This window comes from Ambystoma mexicanum, chromosome 2q, assembly GCF_040938575.1.
Source record: "Ambystoma mexicanum isolate Mex_15411 chromosome 2q, UKY_AmexF1_1, whole genome shotgun sequence".
Classification (NCBI taxonomy): Eukaryota; Metazoa; Chordata; class Amphibia; order Caudata; family Ambystomatidae; genus Ambystoma; species Ambystoma mexicanum.
Window position 1 is genome coordinate 459,143,477 of NC_090924.1, and position 16,849 is coordinate 459,160,325.

At 43.5% G+C, this 16,849-nt stretch overlaps 1 protein-coding gene and 1 long non-coding RNA gene across 2 annotated transcripts; one reads left to right on the forward strand and one right to left on the reverse strand.

Moving 5' to 3' along the window:
• Positions 1-4,737: 4,737 nt before the first annotated feature.
• LOC138569518 (uncharacterized) lies at positions 4,738-7,239 on the reverse strand. The gene is made up of 3 exons (XR_011303254.1): positions 5,633-7,239; positions 5,429-5,539; positions 4,738-4,948 (listed from the first exon to the last, which is right to left on the reverse strand). It is a non-coding gene; the product is annotated as an uncharacterized lncRNA (long non-coding RNA).
• Positions 7,240-10,200: 2,961 nt separating this feature from the next.
• On the forward strand, positions 10,201-16,065 carry LOC138569519 (uncharacterized). The gene is made up of 4 exons (XM_069647568.1): positions 10,201-10,311; positions 10,792-15,170; positions 15,264-15,374; positions 15,855-16,065. The coding sequence occupies exon 2, from the start codon at positions 12,347-12,349 to the stop codon at positions 14,432-14,434; it is 2,088 nt and encodes a 695-aa protein (XP_069503669.1). The 5' UTR covers positions 10,201-10,311; positions 10,792-12,346; the 3' UTR covers positions 14,435-15,170; positions 15,264-15,374; positions 15,855-16,065.
• The last annotated feature ends 784 nt before the right edge of the window (positions 16,066-16,849 follow it).

Below are 16,849 nucleotides of genomic sequence, written 5' to 3' on the forward strand. Positions count from 1 at the left end.
AGATTCTACTGCATGGGGGTTGTGCACCGGGTAGGAGGTTGATTTGACAATTGTATGATCTGTGAGGAGGTAATGTATTGGCCTGTTCTTTTTGAAAAACATCCTGAAATTCTTGGTATTCCTGAGGTAACTGCACGATTGGGTTAACGACTGTAGCCAGGCCTTTGTTCAAAGTTTTCTCCGGGTAACAGGTGTGTGCACAATCCGGGAAGGTTATTCTCTCCTCTCGCCATTCTATACAAGGATTATGTGTTTCCAACCATGGCATCCCCAGTATTATCTAGAACTGTGTTGTTTTGATTAGATCAAACTCAATAGTCTCTCGATGCCCATCTTGACTCAACAGTGTCATCTCTGTAGTGGAATGAGTTACAGGCCCGAGGCAATCTCAGTTCCATCAACTGTGGTGATGACATCCGAAGTGGTCTTTTTGCAAAGAGGTAGATTCATCCTTGACACCAATTTGTGGTCCATATAGTTTCCTACGGCCCCGCTATCTATGTATGCCCTTACTGCGTGCATACGTGATGGCTGCCTGGGATCAAGTAGGACCATTGGGATGATCAGATGCGAGGTCTGAGTGTCCTTCTTTAAGCTCGGCAAGCGGACCTCTACGCTTGTTGGGCGTGGTCGTTTCCCGAATCAGGCTCTATGTGGCTTTTATCAGCAACTCCTACCACCTTCTTGGGTTGTTTTGTAGGGCAATCCCGTAGAAAATATCCTGAGGTTCCACAGTACAAACACAACTGCATCTGTCATCTTCTTTCTCTTTCCTTTTGAGTTAAGGGTCCTTTAACCCCCCCGATCTGCATAGGTTCAGATGCATCTGTTCCTTTGGGGGCAACGGTGGGTTTAACCAATACCCGATTCTCGAACTTAGCTCGATCAGTCTTTCGGTTCTGAAGTTGGTGGTCTAGCTGGACCACTAAGTCTATAAATTCTGTGCAATCCTGAGGTGGGTTCACAACTTGAGCCAAGACGTCTTTGAGTTCTCCCCGAAGTCCACGATGAAAAAATGTAATTCGTTTTTCCTCCGGCCACCCGGTTTCCACCACCAACCTATTGAAGGTTGCAATATAGGTTAGCAGATCCTGGTTACCCTGTCGTACGGATAAAAGTTTGTTGTCCAGGGCTTGACCCTGTGAGTGTCTGGCGAATAGTTTTTCCGTGCTCCTTTGAAAACCCTGAAAATCCCAGAGAAGAGGATCATCCTGGTTGACTAACGGAATGGACCAATCCGCTGTGCTGCCACTAAGATATGACAATACAAAGGCTACCTTGGCTTGGTCATTTGGAAAGGCTCCCGGTCTGCATAAAAAGTGCAAGCAGCATTGGTTCATAAACACGGCGAACCTTTTGGGGTCCCCAGCAAAGCGTTCGGGTGGAGCTAACGGAATATTTCCTGGTAGAACCACTTTCACAGGATTGCTTGATGAAACGGGGATTGGGTTCCCCCATATCCAGGTAGGGGCGTTTGCCCAGCTTGGTTTTGCAGTAGTTGCCTAGTCAGATCATCAGTGCGCTCCTTTGCGACAATCAGTTCTCTCCTGAGGGCATTAGTCTCTTGGCGAGCGGCATGTACTTCCGCCCTAAGTTCCCCCAATAATTGGGCCAGTTGGTCGGTTTACGAGGTTTCCATAACACCCGGGTGGGTATTTTTAGAAAGTCTTTGTGTTCTGTTACGCTCACCTGGACCCCACAGGGTTGTCGATCGGACCCGGACAGCTGCGGTCTCCGTCAACGTGATGCGTAGTGCAGAGATGATTGTCTGGGCTGGCCCACCTAGTCTTGTCTGCTGGACCCGAAGAAGTATTTTCCTGCAAGTGGAGACAGGGATTAGCCACCTGTGGGTTTTAGTGATGGCCTCCCAACTGTTCTTGCACTCCCCCACGAATCACCTCTGATATCCCCCTAGTAACCTCACCTTATGTTTGTAAAAGATGAGCTCTCCATCCTGTGTGTCTTGCAGGGGTGCGTAGGTACCAGTTACTTCACTGGTTTGAAGGCGTTGGGAGAGTTCCGGTAAGCATTGACTCTGAAGTCCCAGGCAGGATTGGTAAGTATCAAGTTCAAAGAGTTCAATGTGCCGATGTTCACTCTTGTCCCCTTCCTTCCTTAAGTTGCAACTGAGTTTGTGAGAAGAAGGTCTCGTAGCTGCTGCTGGCATTCAGGTAAGAGTCTGTGTTACCCAACGATGTCCGGTAACTATTACATGTGTTAACGTGTTGTTTTTCTCCCTCTTTACAGATGCGGCATATGAAGATATGGAGAATAATACCGCTGCTGGTAAATCAGGTAAGTCTATGGTGGTAATAGGTATATGTTGATTCCCTTGGCTCACCTTGTTATTCTTGTGCCCCTAGGTGCCGGAGTACGGCGAAGAAATGATGGAGACAGTGCCGGATCAAAAGATGCTGTGAGAACTGGTGAGTATGGCGCCGTGCTGGAGCTGGCGAAGCGACGCGTGCAGGTCTGATGTTCTTCCAGGTCGGGAGATTAAATGGATCCGGAATCAGGTGAGGAATTTGAAATAAGTTTGTTTTCTAACCTTGTCCTTTTCTTCCTCTTTATTCTAGGAGCTCCGGGTTCGAGGCGGGCGTGGCAGAAGACTGGATGTTGGCTGCAGGCACGGTGAGAGTCACGCTCCTGGATGCAGAATAACACGAAGCATGTGCTGCTGTTCGGGCGTGGTTTAAATAGCCTCCAAAGTAGTCCCAGGAAAGAAGTTCCCCAGGACCACACCCGAGTAAAAAATAGTCCCTGTAGTAAAATAGTCCCATCCAGGCCTCACGTTGGCTTGGATTTATTTGCAGCATGGTCTGCATGAGGTAAGTAATGACTATGAGCCTGGCGCCTATGGCGCCAGGACTGATTTTTATTATAAGCCTGGTGCCTACGGCGCCAGGACTGAACCCAGACAGCCCCTAGCTGGGGCTGCTGGGGTTTTTGTAAATGTCTGGATGGCTGCTCCTGGGGCTGATGGACTTGATCCGGATGCCCGGGGGTAGGCATCATGACACATCCGGCATGTACCCAATTGCCTGAACTATTCAGATGATGTCCTAGTGTTCGGAAAGACCAAGGAAGAACACGACGTGGCCATACACCACGGGCCTCATTACAACTCAGGCGTTAAGGATTTAACGGCGCCATCGGCGCCGTTAACCCTTAACGCCTGTAAGGCACTAACCCGCCTTGGTGCTAATTACGGCACCGTAATTTACGGTGCCGTAATTGACGCCTTCCCCACTCCCATTATGCCCTATGGGGCAAAAATGGGAATGGGGAAGGGTAAATGGGGAATGGGGATTTACCGCCCCACTCACCTTGGAATGGGGCGGGAAATCCGCCATCCACCATGGTGTAAACAGAGTTTACACCATGGTGGTAAAGTAGGGAACTTACCGCCTGGGTTGTAATGAGGCCCCACGTGTGCGCCGCACTGGAGGCAGCAGGTCTCACACTCAACAAACTAAATGTGAATTCGGCAAAAGATCCTTAAGGTTTTTCGGCCACATCTTTTCAGACAAAGGGATGCGCCCGGACCCAGACAAGGTGGCTGCCCTTAACACGGTGCTGCCCCCCAAGAACACGATGGAACTGTGCTCTTTCCTTGGTTTAGCCAGTTACTGAGCCAGGTATCTCAAAGACTACGCCACCATGAGCAACCCCCTACATTTGCTCACGCGCAAAGACCAACCTTTTGAGTGGTCTGAGGACTGCCAAAGAGCATTCGAGACCACCCGCAACGCCATTGCCAGGGCAGAAGACATGGCGTACTTTGACGCACAAAGTGACACTGAAGTGATCGTCGACACCAGCCCCATAGGGCGCCATCCTCACCCAAAGAGACCCGGCTGCGCCATCAAACATCTTCATAGTGGCCTACGTCAGCAGGAGCCTCACCCACACAGAACAAGCATACTCCCAGCCAGAGAAAGAAAGCCTGGCGGTGGTGTGGGCCTGCAAATATTTCCATTTGTTTCTATATGGCAAGGAGTTCACAGTCATAACTGATAACCAGAATCTGCTGACAATCTATGGTGACCCCAAGGCAAGGATGCCTCCCAGAATTGCAAGGTGGGGGATGCGCCTCCAAGATTATAAATTTGTCATTAAACATTGCCCCGGCAAGGAGGATAATCCGGCACACTACCTATCCCGCCACCCCACAGGACCAGCATGCACACAGCCCTCCATCGCGGATGCCTACATTAACTATGTGGTCCATCACCTGCAACCGCTTCCGGTAGGGTGGTCGGAAATCATCACCCAGTCAAAGCAAGATCCGGCCCTTCGAGTCGTCAGACACTGCATACAGTCAGACAGACGAGCGCACATGAAGCTACAGGCCAAACAAGAACCCGAGGCAGTACCGTACAACATCCGATGGATAGACCAGGTCAGGGATGAACTCTCTATCATAGAGGAGCATGTCATACTGAAGGGCTGTAAAGTAGTGATATCTGAGTCACTCTGAGAGAAAACAAAAATGCTGACAGTGGTGCACACCTGGTAACAATTGATATAGAAATTCAAATCATCATTATATGTACAGAAGAGCTGGTTTAAGAATTTAAAGGTGCGGGGGAGGAAAAAAGGCCTTGGCACAAAGCCTAAATCAGAAAAGAGAAAATAGAAGAGGACCCAAAAAGTGGGGCCCTCCCGTCCCCTGCACACTGTTTACTGATGCCACATAGGGCCTTCAAATATATGGATATAGATATATAACAGCAGTTTGTTAGTTGAGCATATAACAATTTATTTGGCAAAGAGGAAAACAAAATTTGCCAAAAGGCACATTCTGTTGTACAAAGTAATTCGTGACGTTTAACATATTAAAACAAATTGCGAAGAAGCAATAAATGATGGAGAGGTGATGCTGTCCAATTGTGGAGTGGCCGACGCGTTTCGAGGGTAACCTCTTCTTCATAAGGGCCCAATTGAACTGTTGACAACATTTCAAGGAGACAAAAAGTAAAATCTTTTATTTTATTTCCATAACAGTCAAGGACTGACTGACAAGCTGTACATAACTCGGGATGCTAGCGAGATGGTGAAGAGCAGAATACTGGAGATCTAGTATGGTGAAAAGAGTGAACTAACAGATCAAAGAGAAACACTCTATACTAATAGCTAAACACATAACAAAGGAGATGTATTGTGTGAGATCCACCTACATGGTGGGATCTAGAAAATGGCGTGATGAAGAGTCAGACAGATCGAGATAAGCCAAAAGCGGTAGTGGGTTCTAAATAGCAAGGACCACCCTTGAATAGTGAAAAAGCTGAGTCAATATGGGGAGCGTGTTTAAGAAAAAACCATACCCCTCCTGTGGACGGAGAAAGAATAACTCCAAAAGAGCGCTACTGAATAAAATAAATAATACTTAAAATAAACCGGAATTGGTTTTAAAGAATGCACTCACTCGAGTTGCGGGACGAGTAGCCAAGGCAACAGGGGCATCCGTGTGGTCAACAAGTATTCGAAACAATTATACGATGCAGGGCATCTGCAAAGAGACACGTACTGCTGGCACCTAAGTGGGGACATATACATTTCTGTTATACTGGAGAAAAATAAACCTGGGGTCTCCCAACCGGGCAAAGGGACCCAAGTAGCGGTAGCTTACCTGTACAGTGCGGGGAACACTGTTAGTGGAAACTGAAACCGGCAGGCAGTGGCTCCGCGCGGTCGTAACCTAGGGAACGAGCTGTGCTGGGGACACGCCGTCAGACGTAGAAAGGAAACTAAATAATAAACATAGAAAAGGGCATAGAAGCCGGTGAGTGAGGAATATGGAGGCCATCATGCAATGGCGCATAGTGCAAGCGTACTCATAGGGACTGACCAGAGATCAGGATAAATAAGAAAAGTAGAGTTAATATGTTCCATAATGAAACATAAGAATTCTGGTGTTCACCATCGCAACGCATTTTATAATTTTGGTTCTAATGGAACAGAAATTTGTGAATAGTACAATAATCGTTACAGTCATGATAGATAGCACAAATGGTACATGCAGTTTACTCTTAATAGTCCAAAACAAATCATGTAGAGTCATGAGGCTACTCATTATATAGTGAGACAAGTATAATTCAATGGCAAGGGGATAAAAGATTGCGATGTAGCCTATTACTCATACAAGGTTCGAACGAATGGAGAGATGGTTCAATTGGTCATTCGTGAACAGGTGCAAACATTTAAGTGAATATAGGCAAGTCAAACATAGGAAAATACAGTTCCCTTGAAGAAAACATCAAAGTCACAACACTTGTAATGACAAAGAAAAAAATTTTTTTTAAGGTCCGGGATACTGACACTTGTGTATAGTAGTTGGCGATGTAACATGTGAGTTTCACAATTCACTATAGAAAGCAACTCAAAGAGAATTCATCATTCAGACCCTTAGGTTGCAAAGTGTCAAGTGTGTGGATCCAGTACTTCTCTCGCTGTGACAACAAGGATTGGTAATTGCCACCTCTGTGTGGACGTTTGACAATTTCTATGACTTGAAATTTAATTTGTGCAATCGTATGTTGGAATTCGATGAAGTGCCTTGCCACTGGGGATCTGAGATTCTTACATCTGATGGTGGATTTGTGTTCTGACCATCTTTCTTTGACGGGTCTTGTGGTTTGTCCTATGTATAATTTACCACAGGGACATTTCAATGAGTAGATGACACCTGCGGAGAGGCAGGTGGAAAAGTCTCTGATTTTGAATTTCTTCCCAGTTTGTGGGTGAGATATCGTTTCACCTTTTATAACATTGTTACAGTTCGTACAGTTCAAGCAGGGAAAGGTACCCTTCTTTATGGTACTCAGTACAAGTTGTTTGTCTTTAGGAGGTCTTTCCGCTCTCACTAGTTTATCTTTGAGATTATGTCCACGTTTAAAGGCCATCATTGGTGCTTTGGGAAATAATTTCAGGAGAGAGGGATCATTGTGTAGTATGGTCCAATTTTTACGCAGAGTTTTGCTGATTTGGAAACTCTGTCGTGAGTACTTTGAAATGTAGAGTAGCGGTGTGGACTTATCCTTGACTTTAGGGATGCGTAGTTGTTCCTTCGTGAAGGTCTCTGATCTGTTGCGGGCTTCTCCTGTGATAGTATCTGGATACCCCCTAGATCCAAATCGTTCAACTAGAAATGAACATTCTGAGTCAAGGCCTGCTGGGTCTGAGATAATTCTCTTCAATCTTAACATTTGACTGAATGGTAGGCTTTTGAGCATGGGTTTAGGATGGAAGCTGCTGAAATGTAAAAGATTATTCACGTCTGTTGGTTTATGGTACACCGTGGTGTCGATGTGACCCTCTTTGATCTGTAAGCTCACATCCAAAAAATGTAATGAAGGGTCCCCTACTTCCATTGTGAATTTGATTGTGTTGTTCACTGAATTCAGATGTTCCAAAAAAAGATCCAATTCATCTCGTGTACCACACCAGATACCGAAGATATCATCTATATAACGTTTCCAGGTCAAGATTTTAAATGACCAAAATGGGTGATCCAACACGTTTTCTTTTTCAAATTTATACATGTAGGTGTTAGCATAAACCGGAGCCATGGCCGACCCCATTGAAGTACCTGATGATTGTACATAGTATTGGCCCTGAAATCTAAAGTAACTGTTGTGAAGAATTATTTCCAGTAATTCCACAATAAATTCTTTGTTCCCTCTTATATGTTCATGATTCAACAGGAGCCAGAGTACAGCATCAACCCCTTCGATGTGGGGAATAGAGGTGTAAAGGCTGCATACATCCATACTAAAGAGAATGCAGCTAGTGTCCAGGGCTATGATTTCTTGTAGACAGTTGAGGAAGTCTGTAGTGTCCTTCAGGTAGGTTGGTATTTCCTGGATTAGAGGTTGAAGTAAACGATCCACATAGATGGCCAATGGGTCAAATATGCTATCAGTTCCCGCAACTATTGGTCTGAGTGGCGGATTAATGTTGTCTTTATGAACCTTTGGTAAGCCATAGAACACAGGCGTGATTGGATATTTGTTTATAAGGAACTGACTTGTTTTTGAATCAATCCAGTTGTTTTCCAAAGCATTGTCAATAGCTTTCTGGATGATGGCTTTGATTCTAAGTAGTGGATCATTATCAAGTTTTGTGTAAGTAACGGTGTCGTTAAGTAGTTCCAGACATCTCCGTGTGTAGTAGGATGAATCCATGATCACGATTGCCCCACCCTTATCCGCAGGTTTGATAGTTAAATCTTCATCTTTAGCCAGCTGTTCAACATGTTCAATGATGTTCGATGATATCTTCGGTATCTGGTGTGGTACACGAGATGAATTGGATCTTTTTTTTTGGAACATCTGAATTCAGTGAACAACACAATCAAATTCACAATGGAAGTAGGGGACCCTTCATTACATTTTTTGGATGTGAGCTTACAGATCAAAGAGGGTCACATCGACACCACGGTGTACCATAAACCAACAGACGTGAATAATCTTTTACATTTCAGCAGTTTCCATCCTAAACCCATGCTCAAAAGCCTACCATTCAGTCAAATGTTAAGATTGAAGAGAATTATCTCAGACCCAGCAGGCCTTGACTCAGAATGTTCATTTCTAGTTGAACGATTTGGATCTAGGGGGTATCCAGATACTATCACAGGAGAAGCCCGCAACAGATCAGAGACCTTCACGAAGGAACAACTACGCATCCCTAAAGTCAAGGATAAGTCCACACCGCTACTCTACATTTCAAAGTACTCACGACAGAGTTTCCAAATCAGCAAAACTCTGCGTAAAAATTGGACCATACTACACAATGATCCCTCTCTCCTGAAATTATTTCCCAAAGCACCAATGATGGCCTTTAAACGTGGACATAATCTCAAAGATAAACTAGTGAGAGCGGAAAGACCTCCTAAAGACAAACAACTTGTACTGAGTACCATAAAGAAGGGTACCTTTCCCTGCTTGAACTGTACGAACTGTAACAATGTTATAAAAGGTGAAACGATATCTCACCCACAAACTGGGAAGAAATTCAAAATCAGAGACTTTTCCACCTGCCTCTCCGCAGGTGTCATCTACTCATTGAAATGTCCCTGTGGTAAATTATACATAGGACAAACCACAAGACCCGTCAAAGAAAGATGGTCAGAACACAAATCCACCATCAGATGTAAGAATCTCAGATCCCCAGTGGCAAGGCACTTCATCGAATTCCAACATACGATTGCACAAATTAAATTTCAAGTCATAGAAATTGTCAAACGTCCACACAGAGGTGGCAATTACCAATCCTTGTTGTCACAGCGAGAGAAGTACTGGATCCACACACTTGACACTTTGCAACCTAAGGGTCTGAATGATGAATTCTCTTTGAGTTGCTTTCTATAGTGAATTGTGAAACTCACATGTTACATCGCCAACTACTATACACAAGTGTCAGTATCCCGGACCTTAAAAAAAATTTTTTTCTTTGTCATTACAAGTGTTGTGACTTTGATGTTTTCTTCAAGGGAACTGTATTTTCCTATGTTTGACTTGCCTATATTCACTTAAATGTTTGCACCTGTTCACGAATGACCAATTGAACCATCTCTCCATTCGTTCGAACCTTGTATGAGTAATAGGCTACATCGCAATCTTTTATCCCCTTGCCATTGAATTATACTTGTCTCACTATATAATGAGTAGCCTCATGACTCTACATGATTTGTTTTGGACTATTAAGAGTAAACTGCATGTACCATTTGTGCTATCTATCATGACTGTAACGATTATTGTACTATTCACAAATTTCTGTTCCATTAGAACCAAAATTATAAAATGCGTTGCGATGGTGAACACCAGAATTCTTATGTTTCATTATGGAACATATTAACTCTACTTTTCTTATTTATCCTGATCTCTGGTCAGTCCCTATGAGTACGCTTGCACTATGCGCCATTGCATGATGGCCTCCATATTCCTCACTCACCGGCTTCTATGCCCTTTTCTATGTTTATTATTTAGTTTCCTTTCTACGTCTGACGGCGTGTCCCCAGCACAGCTCGTTCCCTAGGTTACGACCGCGCGGAGCCACTGCCTGCCGGTTTCAGTTTCCACTAACAGTGTTCCCCGCACTGTACAGGTAAGCTACCGCTACTTGGGTCCCTTTGCCCGGTTGGGAGACCCCAGGTTTATTTTTCTCCAGTATAACAGAAATGTATATGTCCCCACTTAGGTGCCAGCAGTACGTGTCTCTTTGCAGATGCCCTGCATCGTATAATTGTTTCGAATACTTGTTGACCACACGGATGCCCCTGTTGCCTTGGCTACTCGTCCCGCAACTCGAGTGAGTGCATTCTTTAAAACCAATTCCGGTTTATTTTAAGTATTATTTATTTTATTCAGTAGCGCTCTTTTGGAGTTATTCTTTCTCCGTCCACAGGAGGGGTATGGTTTTTTCTTAAACACGCTCCCCATATTGACTCAGCTTTTTCACTATTCAAGGGTGGTCCTTGCTATTTAGAACCCACTACCGCTTTTGGCTTATCTCGATCTGTCTGACTCTTCATCACGCCATTTTCTAGATCCCACCATGTAGGTGGATCTCACACAATACATCTCCTTTGTTATGTGTTTAGCTATTAGTATAGAGTGTTTCTCTTTGATCTGTTAGTTCACTCTTTTCACCATACTAGATCTCCAGTATTCTGCTCTTCACCATCTCGCTAGCATCCCGAGTTATGTACAGCTTGTCAGTCAGTCCTTGACTGTTATGGAAATAAAATAAAAGATTTTACTTTTTGTCTCCTTGAAATGTTGTCAACAGTTCAATTGGGCCCTTATGAAGAAGAGGTTACCCTCGAAACGCGTCGGCCACTCCACAATTGGACAGCATCACCTCTCCATCATTTATTGCTTCTTCGCAATTTGTTTTAATATGTTAAACGTCACGAATTACTTTGTACAACAGAATGTGCCTTTTGGCAAATTTTGTTTTCCTCTTTGCCAAATAAATTGTTATATGCTCAACTAACAAACTGCTGTTATATATCTATATCCATATATTTGAAGGCCCTATGTGGCATCAGTAAACAGTGTGCAGGGGACGGGAGGGCCCCACTTTTTGGGTCCTCTTCTATTTTCTCTTTTCTGATTTAGGCTTTGTGCCAAGGCCTTTTTTCCTCCCCCGCACCTTTAAATTCTTAAACCAGCTCTTCTGTACATATAATGATGATTTGAATTTCTATATCAATTGTTACCAGGTGTGCACCACTGTCAGCATTTTTGTTTTCTCCATATGTACTGGTCTTCCAGTGTGGCACGTACCAAGTGGGTAGCACCCTGATATAAACCTTGTTCATTATAAATATGTCATTTTCTCGCATCAACGAGATCACAGATAAACACGCAACTACACTTGCATTTGATGCGGAAGAAGCTAAACGCATATTAGCTCTCATCAAGGATACAGACCAATCTTTACAGAGTAAAGTCAGCCCAGACAAAATAATCTTTCAATTAGAAAAACTCATTAGACGCGAGATATCGCAGAAATTACATGCCAGTACCCTAGTGGAATATTACAAATCACAGAGAATCCCTAGAGGATTGAGGGTATATTTGAGACCTACACTCTGCAGCGAGAGCAAAGCATTTGTTGCTAAATGGGATCAAATTCTGAACAAGTGTTCACTTGACTTGATCTTACTTACGATTGAGGAACTTTCCAAGTCATTGACATCCATCGACAAAGACATAGAAGCACTGACAATACAGCTTTCAGAATTCAAGTCAAAAGAGGATCTGACACAACTTTTGGAAGATATCAATTCCAAATTGAGCAATTACAAAGCAGACATAGAACAAAGGAAACTTCGTAAGTTTAAACGCGATACGTTCGATTATTTGAACGATATCGTGTATACCTGGCAGGAGTTTTACCATCACAGAAACGCCAGCAGAAGTCGAGCTAATAATCTTAACAACTCCAACTCAGGGAGTGATAGTAGTAGTAGCAGTGTGGGAGAACCAATACCGAAAGACCAGTCACAAGAACAAATTCCACAGCAAGTACCAACACCTGGGACCACAATTCCCCACCTTACACCATCTCAATCTGGGACAGTTGCTAGTACCACAGGTGTTTTTTTAGGCCTGAGAGACAGACAAAAAGAAAAAGAAAAACACGACGAGGCAAGAAAAACACAAAAAGGAAGATACAAATAAGTGAAAATCTAGTCATCAACCTATCAAGCAAAAACCTGACGAGTGGCCAACTTGATATCTTAAACCGTGGTCTTTCCTTTGTTCCTACTTGCAACACATCACTATTTGAAGAAAAAATCTGTCTTCACAGATTGTTGAGGAAATTAAGATTGAAGATGTTTTTCGAATCCGATTTGGATACAGAATCACAGGCCCTAGAGGATGACATCCTACAGATGCGCCCCAAGAGTACTTTCGACCCTCAGATTCAAAATTCGATCTTGGATCTCTTCGAGAAGAGTGTCATTAATGACCTCAAAAGAATTAATTACCATAGCACTAAACCAGTTAATATTAAGAATAGCCAACTTGAACATGTTGAACAGCTGGCTAAAGATGAAGATTTAACTATCAAACCTGCGGATAAGGGTGGGGCAATCGTGATCATGGATTCATCCTACTACACACGGAGATGTCTGGAACTACTTAACGACACCGTTACTTACACAAAACTTGATAATGATCCACTACTTAGAATCAAAGCCATCATCCAGAAAGCTATTGACAATGCTTTGGAAAACAACTGGATTGATTCAAAAACAAGTCAGTTCCTTATAAACAAATATCCAATCACGCCTGTGTTCTATGGCTTACCAAAGGTTCATAAAGACAACATTAATCCGCCACTCAGACCAATAGTTGCGGGAACTGATAGCATATTTGACCCATTGGCCATCTATGTGGATCGTTTACTTCAACCTCTAATCCAGGAAATACCAACCTACCTGAAGGACACTACAGACTTCCTCAACTGTCTACAAGAAATCATAGCCCTGGACACTAGCTGCATTCTCTTTAGTATGGATGTATGCAGCCTTTACACCTCTATTCCCCACATCGAAGGGGTTGATGCTGTACTCTGGCTCCTGTTGAATCATGAACATATAAGAGGGAACAAAGAATTTATTGTGGAATTACTGGAAATAATTCTTCACAACAGTTACTTTAGATTTCAGGGCCAATACTATGTACAATCATCAGGTACTTCAATGGGGTCGGCCATGGCTCCGGTTTATGCTAACACCTACATGTATAAATTTGAAAAAGAAAACGTGTTGGATCACCCATTTTGGTCATTTAAAATCTTGACCTGGAAACGTTATATAGATGATATCTTCGGTATCTGGTGTGGTACACGAGATGAATTGGATCTTTTTTTGGAACATCTGAATTCAGTGAACAACACAATCAAATTCACAATGGAAGTAGGGGACCCTTCATTACATTTTTTGGATGTGAGCTTACAGATCAAAGAGGGTCACATCGACACCACGGTGTACCATAAACCAACAGACGTGAATAATCTTTTACATTTCAGCAGTTTCCATCCTAAACCCATGCTCAAAAGCCTACCATTCAGTCAAATGTTAAGATTGAAGAGAATTATCTCAGACCCAGCAGGCCTTGACTCAGAATGTTCATTTCTAGTTGAACGATTTGGATCTAGGGGGTATCCAGATACTATCACAGGAGAAGCCCGCAACAGATCAGAGACCTTCACGAAGGAACAACTACGCATCCCTAAAGTCAAGGATAAGTCCACACCGCTACTCTACATTTCAAAGTACTCACGACAGAGTTTCCAAATCAGCAAAACTCTGCGTAAAAATTGGACCATACTACACAATGATCCCTCTCTCCTGAAATTATTTCCCAAAGCACCAATGATGGCCTTTAAACGTGGACATAATCTCAAAGATAAACTAGTGAGAGCGGAAAGACCTCCTAAAGACAAACAACTTGTACTGAGTACCATAAAGAAGGGTACCTTTCCCTGCTTGAACTGTACGAACTGTAACAATGTTATAAAAGGTGAAACGATATCTCACCCACAAACTGGGAAGAAATTCAAAATCAGAGACTTTTCCACCTGCCTCTCCGCAGGTGTCATCTACTCATTGAAATGTCCCTGTGGTAAATTATACATAGGACAAACCACAAGACCCGTCAAAGAAAGATGGTCAGAACACAAATCCACCATCAGATGTAAGAATCTCAGATCCCCAGTGGCAAGGCACTTCATCGAATTCCAACATACGATTGCACAAATTAAATTTCAAGTCATAGAAATTGTCAAACGTCCACACAGAGGTGGCAATTACCAATCCTTGTTGTCACAGCGAGAGAAGTACTGGATCCACACACTTGACACTTTGCAACCTAAGGGTCTGAATGATGAATTCTCTTTGAGTTGCTTTCTATAGTGAATTGTGAAACTCACATGTTACATCGCCAACTACTATACACAAGTGTCAGTATCCCGGACCTTAAAAAAAAATTTTTTCTTTGTCATTACAAGTGTTGTGACTTTGATGTTTTCTTCAAGGGAACTGTATTTTCCTATGTTTGACTTGCCTATATTCACTTAAATGTTTGCACCTGTTCACGAATGACCAATTGAACCATCTCTCCATTCGTTCGAACCTTGTATGAGTAATAGGCTACATCGCAATCTTTTATCCCCTTGCCATTGAATTATACTTGTCTCACTATATAATGAGTAGCCTCATGACTCTACATGATTTGTTTTGGACTATTAAGAGTAAACTGCATGTACCATTTGTGCTATCTATCATGACTGTAACGATTATTGTACTATTCACAAATTTCTGTTCCATTAGAACCAAAATTATAAAATGCGTTGCGATGGTGAACACCAGAATTCTTATGTTTCATTATGGAACATATTAACTCTACTTTTCTTATTTATCCTGATCTCTGGTCAGTCCCTATGAGTACGCTTGCACTATGCGCCATTGCATGATGGCCTCCATATTCCTCACTCACCGGCTTCTATGCCCTTTTCTATGTTTATTATTTAGTTTCCTTTCTACGTCTGACGGCGTGTCCCCAGCACAGCTCGTTCCCTAGGTTACGACCGCGCGGAGCCACTGCCTGCCGGTTTCAGTTTCCACTAACAGTGTTCCCCGCACTGTACAGGTAAGCTACCGCTACTTGGGTCCCTTTGCCCGGTTGGGAGACCCCAGGTTTATTTTTCTCCAGTATAACAGAAATGTATATGTCCCCACTTAGGTGCCAGCAGTACGTGTCTCTTTGCAGATGCCCTGCATCGTATAATTGTTTCGAATACTTGTTGACCACACGGATGCCCCTGTTGCCTTGGCTACTCGTCCCGCAACTCGAGTGAGTGCATTCTTTAAAACCAATTCCGGTTTATTTTAAGTATTATTTATTTTATTCAGTAGCGCTCTTTTGGAGTTATTCTTTCTCCGTCCACAGGAGGGGTATGGTTTTTTCTTAAACACGCTCCCCATATTGACTCAGCTTTTTCACTATTCAAGGGTGGTCCTTGCTATTTAGAACCCACTACCGCTTTTGGCTTATCTCGATCTGTCTGACTCTTCATCACGCCATTTTCTAGATCCCACCATGTAGGTGGATCTCACACAATACATCTCCTTTGTTATGTGTTTAGCTATTAGTATAGAGTGTTTCTCTTTGATCTGTTAGTTCACTCTTTTCACCATACTAGATCTCCAGTATTCTGCTCTTCACCATCTCGCTAGCATCCCGAGTTATGTACAGCTTGTCAGTCAGTCCTTGACTGTTATGGAAATAAAATAAAAGATTTTACTTTTTGTCTCCTTGAAATGTTGTCAACAGTTCAATTGGGCCCTTATGAAGAAGAGGTTACCCTCGAAACGCGTCGGCCACTCCACAATTGGACAGCATCACCTCTCCATCATTTATTGCTTCTTCGCAATTTGTTTTAATATGTTAAACGTCACGAATTACTTTGTACAACAGAATGTGCCTTTTGGCAAATTTTGTTTTCCTCTTTGCCAAATAAATTGTTATATGCTCAACTAACAAACTGCTGTTATATATCTATATCCATATATTTGAAGGCCCTATGTGGCATCAGTAAACAGTGTGCAGGGGACGGGAGGGCCCCACTTTTTGGGTCCTCTTCTATTTTCTCACTCTGAGAGAAGACAGTCCAGTTGGCACATGAAGGCCACCGGGGGGTGGTGGCGACCAAGCGATTACTAAGACAAAAGGTGTGGTTCCCGAGGTTATATGCTCTGGTGGAAGAACTGGTGGAAGAACTGGTGGGCGGATGCTCGACGTCTGCTCAAGTAGCCCCGCCACCACACCCGAATCCACTGCAGATGTCCCCTCTCCCAGCATAAGTGTGGGATGAACTGGTGGTAGACATGTTTGGCCCTCTCTGTGACAGCACCTATGTCCTGGTACTAATCGATTAACATTTGCGCTTCCCGGAAGCGCAAGTCGTCGAGAGCACGGCTGCCACGTGTATCATCCCAGCGCTCGACCGCATGCTGTCCGCATACGGAGTACCGAGGGTGATAAAGTCGGATAACGTCCCACTTTTCACCAGTCAGGACTTCCAAAACTTCGCGAGATAGATGGGTTTCCAAAACAGGAAAATAACCCCACTGTGGACACAAGCAAACGCCATCGCAGAGAGGTTCATGGCCAACATTAAACAGACCCTCCAAATAGCCACCATCTTAAATAAACCATTCGAACAAGCTCTCTACCAGTTACTGAGGGAATATCGACACACCCCTAACAGCACCACAGGGGTATGCCCTACCAACCTAATGTTCAGGAGACACGTCAAGACAAGACTA

Coding starts and splice junctions, on each gene's coding strand:
- LOC138569519 (XM_069647568.1), top strand. CDS start 12,347: ATGTTTTTCGAATCCGATTTGGATACAGAATCACAGGCCCTAGAGGAT.